At 45.7% G+C, this 13842-nt stretch overlaps 1 protein-coding gene across 1 annotated transcript in view; it reads left to right on the top strand.

Annotated features, from left to right (window-relative positions):
* Window positions 1–8165: 8165 nt before the first annotated feature.
* NPDC1 (neural proliferation, differentiation and control 1) overlaps window positions 8166–13842 on the top strand; it is a 90975-nt gene continuing 85298 nt past the window's right edge. Inside the window, exon 1 of the mRNA XM_088459151.1 lies at window positions 8166–8388. Coding sequence (XP_088315277.1) covers window positions 8301–8388 — 88 coding nt within the window. The 5' untranslated portion in view covers window positions 8166–8300. The remainder of the gene's footprint in view (window positions 8389–13842) is intronic.

Genomic DNA, 13842 nt, shown 5'->3' with positions numbered 1-13842 from the left:
GCTGTATGCTCATTGTGGGGCCTCACGGCATATGGGTGGGGCCTCGGAGCGAGCGTTTTGTGTTGTCATGTTTTGTCATGATCTTAATGTTTAGTATCGAAGAGAGCTTTAGCAGGCTTTGCCAGCATTCTCAGCTCTCTGACTATACCAAATTACGCAAAAACATTGACTTCTTTCTTCGAACTGTGTCAAAATGATGACTTTACAAGGACCCTGCTGTACTGTGAGCTGCCAAAACATTACACATGGAATGCTTCTCGAAAAGTTTTTATGCGCAGAAAACAGGGACTTGCTGTAGATGGTCATCCTGGTATCAGATCAACAGAAGCTCTTGGCCGTGTTTACACTGTACATCCGACAAATTTTGAATGCTTCTATCTCTGAAGTTTGCTTTACACCGTTACAGGTCCTACTTCCTAGGTCCTACTTCCTTCGAAGACCTTAGGACTGTTGATGGGGAAGTTTGTCACACCTTTCGTGAGGTCTGCCTAAGGAGAGGTTTGTTGGAGGATGATGTGTAAACAAACATTCTTAAAATCCCGGGCAGCGCCGGATACTCCAGCTAGTATTTTGTATTGTAGACATTGATCACAAAATGTCTTTGTAAACAATATTTGCAGTTTTTCCTTCAGGGTTTAACAAAAAAAGATGCTTGAGGCTACTAACTCGTGAGCAAGCCACTTAACCTACAGTAACACTTAAAGGTTGCAAGTAACATGAGCAGCAAATCTATATGTAGTATTTGTCTTGGTGCTCCATTTACTGGATTAACATGTACACTGCAACTTCGTGATTCAAGATAAGCTGCCTGATTAGTGCTTAATATATAGTTGTATTTTCCTGCAAAAAATAAATAAATATATATATATATATTAGGGGTGAGCGGGTTCGGATTTCTGAAATCCGAACCCCCCCGAGCCCCCCCGATCCGAGTCCGATCCGAGTCAGGCTCGACTTTTCCCGCCTGACTCGGATCTGAAATCGAGGCAAAACGTCATCATCCCGCCTTCCGAGTCTCGCGGGTTTTGGATCCTATATAAGGTACCCGCGTCGGCGCCATTTTCTCACTCGGCTGTGGACAGTGAAGAGGGAGGGTGGGAGTTAGGGCTGTGTAGTGTAGTGTAGTGTAGTGCTGCTGTTGTCCACTACTTCAAAGTCCATAGGGGCTGGCTGTGTTGTGCTGCTGTTGTTAATAGGGGCTGTGTCCACTACTTCAAAGTCCATAGGGGCTGGCTGGACTGTGTTGTGCAGTCAGTTCTCCATAGGGGCTGTGTCCACTCCAAAGTCCTGTGCAGTGTCCCAGTCCTAAAGGAGTGCTGTAGTGTTGTCCAGGGGGTGCTCTGTCCATCAGGGGTGCTCCCCCCAAGTGCTAAAAAAATAATATATTTTCTGTGTTTGTGAATTGTGTGCGCAGTAGCCGCACGTGCATCAACAAAGTAGTGCCAAGCGTGCGCCTGTGTCATAAGTAAAGGGCCGGCTGGCTTGACCGTTAAAGGGTGCTGTAACCCCCGAAAGTACACTCCAGTCCAAACCAAAAAAAAATTATTTTCTGTGTTTGTGAATTGTGTGCGCAGTAGCCGCACGTGCATCAACAAAGTAGTGCCAAGCGTGCGCCTGTGTCATAAGTAAAGGGCCGGCTGGCTTGACTGTTAAGGGTGCTGTAACCCCCGAAAGTACACTCCAGTCCAAACCAAAAAAAAAATTATTTTCTGTGTTTGTGAATTGTGTGCGCAGTAGCCGCACGTGCATCAACAAAGTAGTGCCAAGCGTGCGCCTGTGTCATAAGTAAAGGGCCGGCTGGCTTGACCGTTAAGGGTGCTGTAACCCCCGAAAGTACACTCCAGTCCAAACCAAAAAAAATATTATTTTCTGTGTTTGTGAATTGTGTGCGCAGTAGCCGCACGTGCATCAACAAAGTAGTGCCAAGCGTGCACCTGTGTCATAAGTAAAGGGCCGGCTGGCTTGACCGTTAAGGGTGCTGTAACCCCCGAAAGTACACTCCAGTCCAAACCAAAAAAAAAATTATTTTCTGTGTTTGTGAATTGTGTGCGCAGTAGCCGCACGTGCATCAACAAAGTAGTGCCAAGCGTGCGCCTGTGTCATAAATAAAGGGCCGGCTGGCTGGACCGTTAAAGGGTGCTGTAACCCCCGAAAGTACACTCCAGTCCAAACCAAAAAAAAATTATTTTCTGTGTTTGTGAATTGTGTGCGCAGTAGCCGCACGTGCATCAACAAAGTAGTGCCAAGCGTGCGCCTGTGTCATAAGTAAAGGGCCGGCTGGCTTGACCGTTAAGGGTGCTGTAACCCCCGAAAGTACACTCCAGTCCAAACCAAAAAAAAAATTATTTTCTGTGTTTGTGAATTGTGTGCGCAGTAGCCGCACGTGCATCAACAAAGTAGTGCCAAGCGTGCGCCTGTGTCATAAGTAAAGGGCCGGCTGGCTTGACCATTAAAGGGTGCTGTAACCCCCAAAGTACACTCCAGTCCAAACCAAAAAAAAAATTATTTTCTGTGTTTGTGAATTGTGTGCGCAGTAGCCGCACGTGCATCAACAAAGTAGTGCCAAGCGTGCGCCTGTGTCATAAGTAAAGGGCCGGCTGGCTTGACCGTTAAAGGGTGCTGTAACCCCCGAAAGTACACTCCAGTCCAAACCAAAAAAAAATTATTTTCTGTGTTTGTGAATTGTGTGCGCAGTAGCCGCACGTGCATCAACAAAGTAGTGCCAAGCGTGCGCCTGTGTCATAAGTAAAGGGCCGGCTGGCTTGACCGTTAAAGGGTGCTGTAACCCCCGAAAGTACACTCCAGTCCAAACCAAAAAAAAATTATTTTCTGTGTTTGTGAATTGTGTGCGCAGTAGCCGCACGTGCATCAACAAAGTAGTGCCAAGCGTGCGCCTGTGTCATAAGTAAAGGGCCGGCTGGCTTGACCGTTAAAGGGTGCTGTAACCCCCGAAAGTACACTCCAGTCCAAACCCAAAAAAAATTATTTTCTGTGTTTGTGAATTGTGTGCGCAGTAGCCGCACGTGCATCAACAAAGTAGTGCCAAGCGTGCGCCTGTGTCATAAGTAAAGGGCCGGCTGGCTTGACCGTTAAAGGGTGCTGTAACCCCCGAAAGTACACTCCAGTCCAAACCAAAAAAAAATTATTTTCTGTGTTTGTGAATTGTGTGCGCAGTAGCCGCACGTGCATCAACAAAGTAGTGCCAAGCGTGCGCCTGTGTCATAAGTAAAGGGCCGGCTGGCTTGACCGTTAAAGGGTGCTGTAACCCCCGAAAGTACACTCCAGTCCAAACCAAAAAAAAATTATTTTCTGTGTTTGTGAATTGTGTGCGCAGTAGCCGCACGTGCATCAACAAAGTAGTGCCAAGAGTGCGCCTGTGTCATAAGTAAAGGGCCGGCTGGCTTGACCGTTAAAGGGTGCTGTAACCCACAAAGTACACTCCAGTCCAAACCAAAAAAAAAATTATTTTCTGTGTTTAGCCGCACGTATATATCAAATCGATATAACATAAATGGAGGACCAAACTTTCTCCGATAAAAATAAAATAGAGAAAGATCAAGAACCACTTCCTCCTAGTGCTGAAGCTGCTGCCACTAGTCATGACATAGACGATAACATGCCATCAACGTCGTCTGCCAAGGCCGATGCCCAATGTCATAGTAGAGGGCACATACAATCCCAAATGGCAAAGTTCAGGAAAATGACCTTGAAAAAGACATTTAAATCAGCTGAAGAGAAACGTAAACTTGCCAATATGCCATTTACGACACGGAGTGGCAAGGAACGGCTAAGGTCGATCCCTAGTATGTTCATGACTAGTGGTTCAGCTTCACATGACGATGGAAGCCCTCCTCCCACTAAAAAAATCAAAAGAGTTAAGCTGGCAAAAGCACAGCGAAGAACTGTGCTTTCTAAGAAGATATCACAAATCCCCAAGGAGAGTCCAAGTGTGGTGGTGGTTGCGATGCCTGACCTTCCCAGCACTGGACGGGAAGAGGTGGCTCTTTCCACCATTTGCACGCCCCCTGCAAGTGCTGAAAGGAGCACCCACAGTCCACTTGCTGATATGCAAATTGAAGATGTCACTGTTGAAGTACAACAGGATGAGGATACTGGTGTAGCTGGCGCTGAGGAGGAAGTTGGCGAGGAGGATTCTGATGGTGATGTGGTTTGTTTAAATCAGGCTCCGGGGGAGACAGTTGTTGTCCGTGGGATGAAAAAGCCCATCACGGTCATGCCTGGGCAGAAGACCAAACATTCCACCTCTTTGGTCTGGCAATATTTCTATCCAAATCCGGACAACAACTGTCTTGCCATATGTACCATATGTAAAGGTGAAATAAGTAGGGGTAGGGACGTCAACCACCTAGGAACATCCTCCCTTATACGGCACCTGCAGCGCGTTCATAAAAAGTTACTGTCAAGTTCAGAAACTTTGGCTAAGACCGTAAGCAGTCCAGGGACACCTAAATCCCGTTGTCCTGTTGTATCCAAGCGCCTGCAAACCACACCATCAACTCCCTCCTCGTCAATTTCCTCCTTAGTCAGGATCGGAAGTAGTCCTGCAGGCCATGTCACTGGCATGACTGACTCTCCTATCCGGGATTCCTCTGGAGGATCCTGCATTGCTACGCCTACTGCTGCCGCTGCTGCTGTTGCTGCTGCTGGGAGTCGTTCATCATCCCAGAGAGGAAGTAGGAACACCACTACTTTTACTAAACAATTGACCCTCCAACAGTCCTTAGCGAGGAGGATGAAGTACGACAGCAGTCATCCTGAAGCAAAACGTATAACTGAGGCCTTGACTGCTATGTTGGTGTTAGACGTGCGTCCGGTATCCGCCTTTAGTGCAGTGGGATTTAGACAATTGATGGAGGTAGTGTGTCCCCGGTTCCAAATCCCGTCTAGATTCCACTTCACTAGGCAGGCGATACCGAGACTGTACAGAAACGTCAGAAAAAGTGTCCTCAGTGTCCTGAAAAATGCCGTTGTACACAATGTCCACTTAACCACGGACATGTGGACAAGTGGAACAGGGCAGACTAAGGACTATATGACTGTGACAGCCCACTGGGTAGATGTATCACCTTACGCAGCAACAGCAGCAGCGTCACCAGTAGCAGCATCTCAGAAACGCCAGCTCGTTACAAGGCAGGCTACGCTGTGTATCACCGGTTTCAGTAAGAGGCACACCGCCGACAACCTCTTAGAGAAACTGAGGGAAATCATCGCCCAGTGGCTTACCCCACTTAGACTCTCCTGGGGATTTGTGATATCTGACAACGCCACCAATATTGTGCGGGCATTACATCTGGGCAAATTCCAGCACGTCCCATGTTTTGCTCACACAATAAACTTGGTGGTGCAGAATTTTCTGAAAAGCGACAGGGGCGTGCAGGAGACGCTTTGGGTGGCCCGAAAAATTTCTGGCCACTTTCGCCATTCAGCGACTGCGTGCCGAAGACTGGAGCGCCAGCAAACACTCTTGAACCTGCCCCGCCATCACCTGAAGCAAGAGGTTGTGACGCGGTGGAACTCAACCCTCTATATGCTTCAGAGGATGGAGGAGCAGCAAAAGGCCATACAAGCCTATACATCCACCTATGACATAGGCAAAGGAGGGGGTATGCACCTGACTCAAGCGCAGTGGAGAATGATTTCCGTGTTGTGCAAGGTTCTCCAGCCCTTCGAACTTGCCACACGTGAAGTCAGTTCAGACACAGCCAGCTTGAGTCAGGTCATTCCCCTCATCAGGCTTTTGCAGAAGCAGCTGGAGAAAGTGAAGGAGGAGCTAAGACGGAGCGATTCCGCTCGGCATGTGGGACTTGTGGATGAAGCCCTTCATTCGCTTTGCCAGGATTCCAGGGTGGTCAATCTGTTGAAATCAGACCACTACATTTTGGCCACCGTGCTTGATCCTAGGTTTAAAGCCTATGTGGTGTCTCTCTTTCCGGCCGACACAAGCCTGCAGAGGTGCAAAGACCTGCTGGTGAACACACTGTCAGCTGAAGCGGAACGTGACACGTCAACGGCTCCTTCTTCATTTTCTCCCGCAACTGGGGCTGCCAGGAAAAAACTTAGGTATCCTAAGCAACCCGCTGGCGGTGATGCAGGGCAGGCAGGACCAAGTTTGGACATCTGGTCTGGACTGAAGGACCTGGCAACAATTTCTGACATGTCTACTGTCACTGCATATGATACTGTCACCATTGACAGAATGGTGGAGGATTACATCGGTGACAGCATCCAAGTAGGCATGTCAGACAGTCCATACCTGTACTGGCAGGAAAAAGAGGCAATTTGGAGGCCCCTGTACAAGCTGGCTCTATTTTACCTGAGTTGCCCCCCCTCCAGTGTGTACTCCGAAAGAGTGTTTAGTGCAGCCGGGAACCTTGTCAGCGAAAGGCGTAGGAGGTTGCTTCCACAGAATGTGGAGAAGATGATGTTCATCAAAATGAATTATCAGCTCTTCCAGGGAGACCAGCCTCCAGAAGGTACAGAGGGACCTGTGGTGGTGGATTCAAGTGGGGACGAGTTAATACTTTGTGAGGATGAGGATGTACACACTGAAGAGGGTGAGGAATCGGTGGATGAGGAGGATGAGGATGACATCTTGCCTCCGTAGAGCCAGTTTGTGCAGGGACACATTAATTTCCAGCTTGTTTTGTGGGGGCCCAAACGAACCAATCATTTCAGCCACAGTTGTGTGGCAGACCCTGGCGCTGAAATGATTGATTTGTTAAAGTGTGCATGTCCTGTTTATACAACATAAGGGTGGGTGGGAGGGCCCAAGGACAATTCCATCTTGCACTTCTTTTTTTTCTTTGCATTATGTACAGTTTGGGGCCTAGTTTTTCTAACTGCCATCCTGTCTGCCACTGCAGTGTCACTCCTAGATGGGTCACGTGTTTGTGCCGCCCACTCGTGTCGCTTAGCATAGTCATCCAGCTACCTCGGTGCAACCTTTTGGACATGAAAACACTATTGTGAGGTGTGAGGTGTTCAGAATAGACTGGAAATGAGTGGAAATTAAGGTTATTGAGGTTAATAATAGCATAGGAGCAGAGAAACCAACAAATTCTGTGATTTTAGCTGTTTTTATGCTTTTTAAAAAAAAAATACAGATCCAAAACACAAAACCCAGAACCCAAAACACGGAAGGGTGGTTTTGGCAAAACCAATCCAGATCCAAAACACGAAGAAAGATCCAGATCCAAAACCAAAACACAAAACACGAAAAGTGGCCGGTGCACACCCCTAATATATATATATATTCATATATAACTGTTTGCGTTCTGGGTGTGCAATATATGTATACATTGTGTGTATGTGTGTATATATATATATATATAATATGGGCAGCCAGGTCGGTGGAGCAAGATAACATGGGGAAATAGTGCATAGTGATCTAGGGGCCTATTCATCAAACAATAAATGGTCGGTTAACCAAACGGAAACGCTAGTTAGGTTATGGGGCCATTCATCATGAGGGGTTCGAAAAGGATCACCTGATATTCACCAAACTGATCAGATGGTACTAGATCTCGTAACCCCGCTCCTTCCTATAGGAAGGAGTTCCGGGGATGCGAAGAGGGATCCGAGCGGATCCCTCCGCTGCCTCTGCACTGCCTCCCCGGCGGCTTTGCGCATGTGTGACCTCAGGTCAGAAGCAACGACGGGGTCAGGTAAGTAATGCAGCTACTTCTATGGCTGTGCTACTAATCGCGGGGACAGCTGCTTTTCGGAGCAGCAGTCCCCGCAGCGGAGCAATGATGAAATGTTAAGTAACCCCCACTGCGAGGTGAATACTTAATAATTGGGAGCCATATAAGGCCCCTAGTCTGTCCAGTCATGTTTGTGGTATTACTCACATTATAGCACAACATTATATATATATATATATATATATATATATATATATATATATATATATATATTCTTAAATATAGTTTATAGGCTGAAATAGTGATTTTAATTTATGTATTACATGACTCTCCTCCATTTAATAATAATAATAATAATAGATTGTGAAATGTGTATAATGACTGTAACATGTATGACTGAGCCGGGTGCGCGCTCCCGCGCTGCCCTCAGTGAGCAATGCACGTGCCCCAGAGCGCGCCCCTTCCTCCTCCCCACGTCCCTCTCAGGCGCGCTCCCGCCTCTCCCCTGCCAGGGCGCGCTCCCGCCTCTCCCCTGCCAGTGCGCGCTCCCGGCTCCGTGCTGCTGCTGTCAGGGTAGAGATTGCTGCTTCGGCCGGGGACACCATGGTGGAGCCTCTCCCCGGATCAGCCTGAGAGATGGGGGCACCGAAGGGATCGGGGATCCCACTGGGGACCGCCGTGTGCTGCTGCCTGCTGCTCCTCCAGCTGTGTGCCGGCAGCCCAGGTGAGAGGGAGCCCGGTGGGGGGGGGGCACAGGGCGTACAGGTGGATGGGATGGGACAACATGCTGTAAATGGCATTTTATTGTTCCTCTGTGTATCTGTGCAGTGTATTAGATTTTATATATGCAAACGAACAATATATATATAATATATATATGACTTGGGTGCTTTTCTCTTGCACTGTAGTATAAATCCTTGTATATATCATGTGTGTGGCTACGTGTGCCTGACATATGTTATCATGGGTGACGTAGTTTATTTATATTTCCCAGGAACAAGTGCCATATATATATATATATATATATATATATATATATATATATATATATATATATATAATATGGCATATTTGCCAGTATGGGGTGAGTGGATACTGTTCTGTAGTCCAAATGTACATCTCATATCTCATGCAAGTCATCATTGTGTGTATATATATATATAATTTATTGTGCCTCAGTTGCCCTGTTCTGTCTGCGTCATGTTGTCAGTATTTGGTGCGGCCCGTACTGACCCCCTTGCACAGTGACAGGCAGGAGCATTGCTCTGGGTGTTTTCTGCATAATGAGGTAATATGGTTATGTATGATACACTGGACTATAGACATATTCACACACCTCTGATGCATCTTGCCCCTTTTTCCGGAGCCTGATCCCTATTTAGATTTCTGAATCGGCAGCAGCCAGTGGATGCTGTAGTAACCCCCAGTCTCCTCCATAGGCTGGATGGCAGGTTACATATATAAACAGCCTTTGTCATTGTAACAGCAGGATATAAGTGCCCTACACGTTATTACCCTTCTCAAGGAAACTCCATTGTTCTGTGGAAATGAAAGATTGTTCCTCGCTGCAAATGATATCTGGTCTGCCTAGGAACAAACAGGTTTCCTGTTGGTAATTTCCTAGTTTATGGGGGGGGGGGGCGCACGCGCATTGGGAGCCCCCAAACTCATTCCTTACCCATGGTCTGCAACTAGCAGCCCCCGTACAGTAAGAAGTCTCTTATTTATTATGGTGCTGGAGTTCTGTCAGTCTGTGGTTGGGCTCTCCAGAGATTTTGGCGATAACGTATTGTATGGAGGTTATATATCAGACGGCTAATGCAATACACACTGTTATTGACACTAATTCGCTCATCACTATTCTATATTAGTTCAGTATTTGCTGTAGGAAATGTCTGATTAGGACACGGGTGACATCGCCCACCTCAGTATTTGGTATTTAAGTCCGAATTTAATAAGAGGCGAAAAGTCCGGTTTGTCGAAAAGCGCAATGATTTCACCTCATTCGCCTGTTTGGACGCACTGTTTTCTCAATGTGCGTCCCTGTATTTTGCCCTATTCAATTCCAAAACAGGCGGAAACGCGGATAGGCGAATGTACTGAATAGCGAAAAGAACAGCATATTTGGGGGAAATCAGTCTGTACCCCATACAAAGCATCACTGACCCTGGGGATCAGTATAGAAGAGTATTAATAGCCCTAATAAGGGTAATTCTGGATCTTATTTTGAGTCAAAGGGCTGTTATATGCATAGGTGTGGAAAAATGATATAAAGCAATGTTTTTATCTTTTAGAAAAATAAGTACCGTAGTTACATTTGGGGTACATGTAAATGGGTACTAGTATATTTTGGTGTCTCTAAAGTGAAGATTTAAAAAAAATCTAAAAAATACACCTTCTGCAGCCTCCTGCAATCCTAAAAACACCTGTCTCTACCTTATAGCCCCCCCCAAAGTACCAGGCACCCTACTTTTTACCCAATTTCCACCACTTTTTACATTTTCGACCCAAAAATGACAAGTTGTTTTTAGGGTGTTTTAAGTTGTTGTTTTTTGCCTTATTAGTCATTGGGGAGGGGGGAGGTGTCCAAAGGGTTCTGAATCAAGTCCCCACATTTTTACCCCAAAATAGAGATTTTGCACCTAATTTCGTCAGTCTCTGGGTGGAGAAACTTATTCGCCTGTTTTTGCCTATGAAGCTTCCGCGCAGTCGAAACACGTCCTGGAATTGGCAAATCGTCAAAAACTTTTCGCCAAACCGGACTTTTCACCTCTAATTGAATTCGTCCCTTAATGCAATAACTTCCTCCTGTACCTTCTATGCCAGTGGTTCTCCTCTCCAGTCCTCAATTACTGTCTGGAAACAGGTGGGACTATTTCTGATCCAACAAAATGGTTTAACTCACCTGTGCATGATTAAAGAAATCCAGAAAACATGACCTGTTGGGGGTATTTGGGGACAGGAGGTTAAGTAGTTCTGTTACCCATTATAGGTAAACTTTTAACAAACAGAATATTTGTGACTTGTAGTAATTTTATAATAATCGGTGATAGTCTGTCCAGTCTGGGGAGCCCCCCCTGACCGACAACTGCTCCCACTGTGACGGATCAGGACAATATATACGACAGCCGGCTTTGGGAACAAAGTCGACGGCTTATACAGTGACCAGGCACTGAGATTGCCACGTTCGGAGTTGACGCTGTAATTGGCCAGAAGGAGTTAAGGAGGGAAAGAGAGAGATCTGTGGTGGAAGGCCCGGCGGGTCTCCAGCTGTCCTGCAACTTGTAGTTCTACAACAGCTGGAGGTTGCCGACCTTTGACCTAAAGCATAACACACTACAGAGGCTCCCAAACTCCGCCATTACGGTCCAGGTTTTAAGGATATCCATGCTAGAGCACATGTGACTTAATTTGCACCTCAGTCAATTTGATTTAACCATCTGGGCTCAAGCACTGATATCCTTAAAACCTGGACTGTAATGACAAGTTTTGAAACCCCTGACATATGGTATTCACTATTGCATTATAAACACGTTTTTTTAAATGCACATATTTTCTGTATATCTACATCGGCAAACAAGTTTAGTTAATGACTGGATATCTGATAACCCACTTGTGCCAAACCGGGATTATTCTAAAACTGTGCACAAGTGATAATCCCTGCGGATCAGAGTTTGCATCGTTTCCGCTGACATAAAGCATCATTCTGCATGGAGGTGTAGTTGGGCAGACGTACAGCCGCCATTACACCCTGCGGCTCACATACGGTCACCGATCGTTATCGTAGGGAATATCATTTGGAAATATAACCTTGGGAACAGAGCCGGTGTTCCTAGCTGTTGTGAGATTGTCCTTGCTGACATATGTTTATTTCCAAGTAATGGCTAAATGAAGTCTCTCATCTTATCCCTAGTCACCATCTGCTTTTCCCCTCCTGAGGGTATATTGTCACGGTACTGAGAAAAGATAACACCGCACCTGACTGGTCAACCAAATAATCGCTTTTGTATTTTAACAGTTTAATCAGATTATTATTTTTTTTTTTTTGCGTGCTGGTCCCATGTACGCAGTAGAGCGTTCTCAAAGTGCCAAGAGAATATATAAAACTATACTTATTAAAATTACACACCTAAACAGAACTGAAGATAGTAGAGATACAATAATGATTGTGAGATGTGATTTGTACCTAGAACTTCCCGTCAGTAAGACACTCTAATGAGCCTCTTTTTTTTTTGCAAATGACTGATAACAGAGAACAATAACTTGCACTTTTTTGCACAGCAAATGTGGAAGTAATGTGAACTATCTCTAATTCTGTCAAAGCATGAAAACTTTGACATATGAATTTGCGATGGTGACTTACAGCTCTTATATAAGGCACCGCGTGGATGATGAACCCGTTGGCGAAAATCTGAGGGCAGCCCGAAAGCTAAAGCTGTGTATTTAGCAAAGGTTACAGGCTGGTGTGTACATTACATTAACTCAAGTTGTATCAAGGTGAACAAGCCCAGTACGCAATAGTGGATAAGGCGCTTTGGAAAACTTAAATATTATACTGTTCTATTTTGGAATTCTGTTTCGTTACTTAGCAAGTTTAATAAGTAAACCCGTTAACTTCCTGATCCCGCTGTTTGCTCCCTATATATTTGTACATCAGGAGGAATGGATCACACGGATAACAGAAAAAGTTTGCTGGGTTTTTTTTTATATCGTTACACTCCAGTCTTATGGTGGAGGCACTTTTGGTGTTCGTGAAAATGCACAATTTGTTTTGTACAAAGCCGCTAGCGGACGTACTTTCATATTTGCGTTCAAAATGGTGGTGTCTCCTCGTCTCCTCAGTACAATCTTCTTTCCACCCCACTATTGGCATCAATAAAAGTGTTTGGGGCACCGTAGTGGTATGATATACAGCAGGATAGAAAGTTGGTGTGGGCAAACAGCGTATATATTCCTGTATTGTTTCACAAAGCTGCAGACCATTTTCCTTACCAGGGCAGAGCTTTACTTGATGCGAGTTACCAAAGTGAGACTGTCTGAATCAGGGTCTGCTTTCTACCAAACATAGAACAGACCCAATGCTGTGAATCTGTATATAATATATACGATGTTTTGACAGAAATATGACAACGTGCACCGAGCAACTCCTGAATTATGATCTGAATAAACCAGCGTTCTGAAGCTTAGTAATAGGTTAAGTGTAACAGTTCACCCTCCTATGCAAAAGGGGTTTCTCTGTTTTTTTTGGGGAAGACTGAATGTGCGGAACACTTAGAAGAGATCTCGACAACCCACCTGTGAGATCGAGCCCCGCCCCCCTCCCCAAGGGTACCTCCATCTTTTTATTGGGTGCAGGTGTATGCTTGTCACTTGGCAGCCCCCCAGGTCGCCCATGTTTGTTGTAGGAGGGAGACTTTGGCTGTGACTGGTAGTGAGTCAGATGGAAGGTGTAGAACCTGTTTTCAGCATGTCATGCTAATTCCTCTCCCTGTCTATTTATTTAACTTGTTGAGCTATGCTGTCCTGTCCCAGGCTCACTCGTTCTATCAGGAAGCTCTATCCCCTGCCATGTTTCCGGTCTTTCCGCCGCCCCGGGTACCCCCCCACCCCACACACACACTTCTGTTTTTTTATTTTTACTTAGAATTAGCAGCTGAATTATGAGACACATGTCGTGGAGGATCGATAAACCCCAAGATTGTGATCTTCTGATATGAGCCATGTATCCAGTTTATATTGATCAGTATTACTCTGATACTCACTGTTAAACATCACTGTCCCCTCCGCTCACTCCACCATAGACCGCAGAAATCATACCCACACGTTGTATAGCGTCCTTATGGCATCTGATGCAGGTCAAAAAGGGTTCGGTATATTTGGTTGGCATACATTAGGTTGACATGGTCAGAATGTCGTCATTTAGCATGTTGACATGGTAAGAATGCAGACACTGCTTTTTTTATGTAAGTCTATCCCTAAACCTAACCTTAACACTAATGTCGATATTATGACAATACTGACATTCTGTCCATGTTGACATACTGACTTCCACCAGGTCAAAAAGCACCGCCTGCTGTCATTTGAGTTGCTGTGACATCACTGACCACGCCCCTATTTATGAATTAACCATGAATTAATTTATGTGATGCATTGTCCCTAGACTGCAGTTCATATAGTA

The sequence above is a fragment of the Taudactylus pleione genome, unplaced genomic scaffold (genome assembly GCF_031769625.1).
Source record: "Taudactylus pleione unplaced genomic scaffold, aTauple2 ptg000897l, whole genome shotgun sequence".
NCBI classification, from domain to species: Eukaryota; Metazoa; Chordata; class Amphibia; order Anura; family Myobatrachidae; genus Taudactylus; species Taudactylus pleione.
This window is presented reverse-complemented; position numbering and strand designations above follow the sequence as displayed.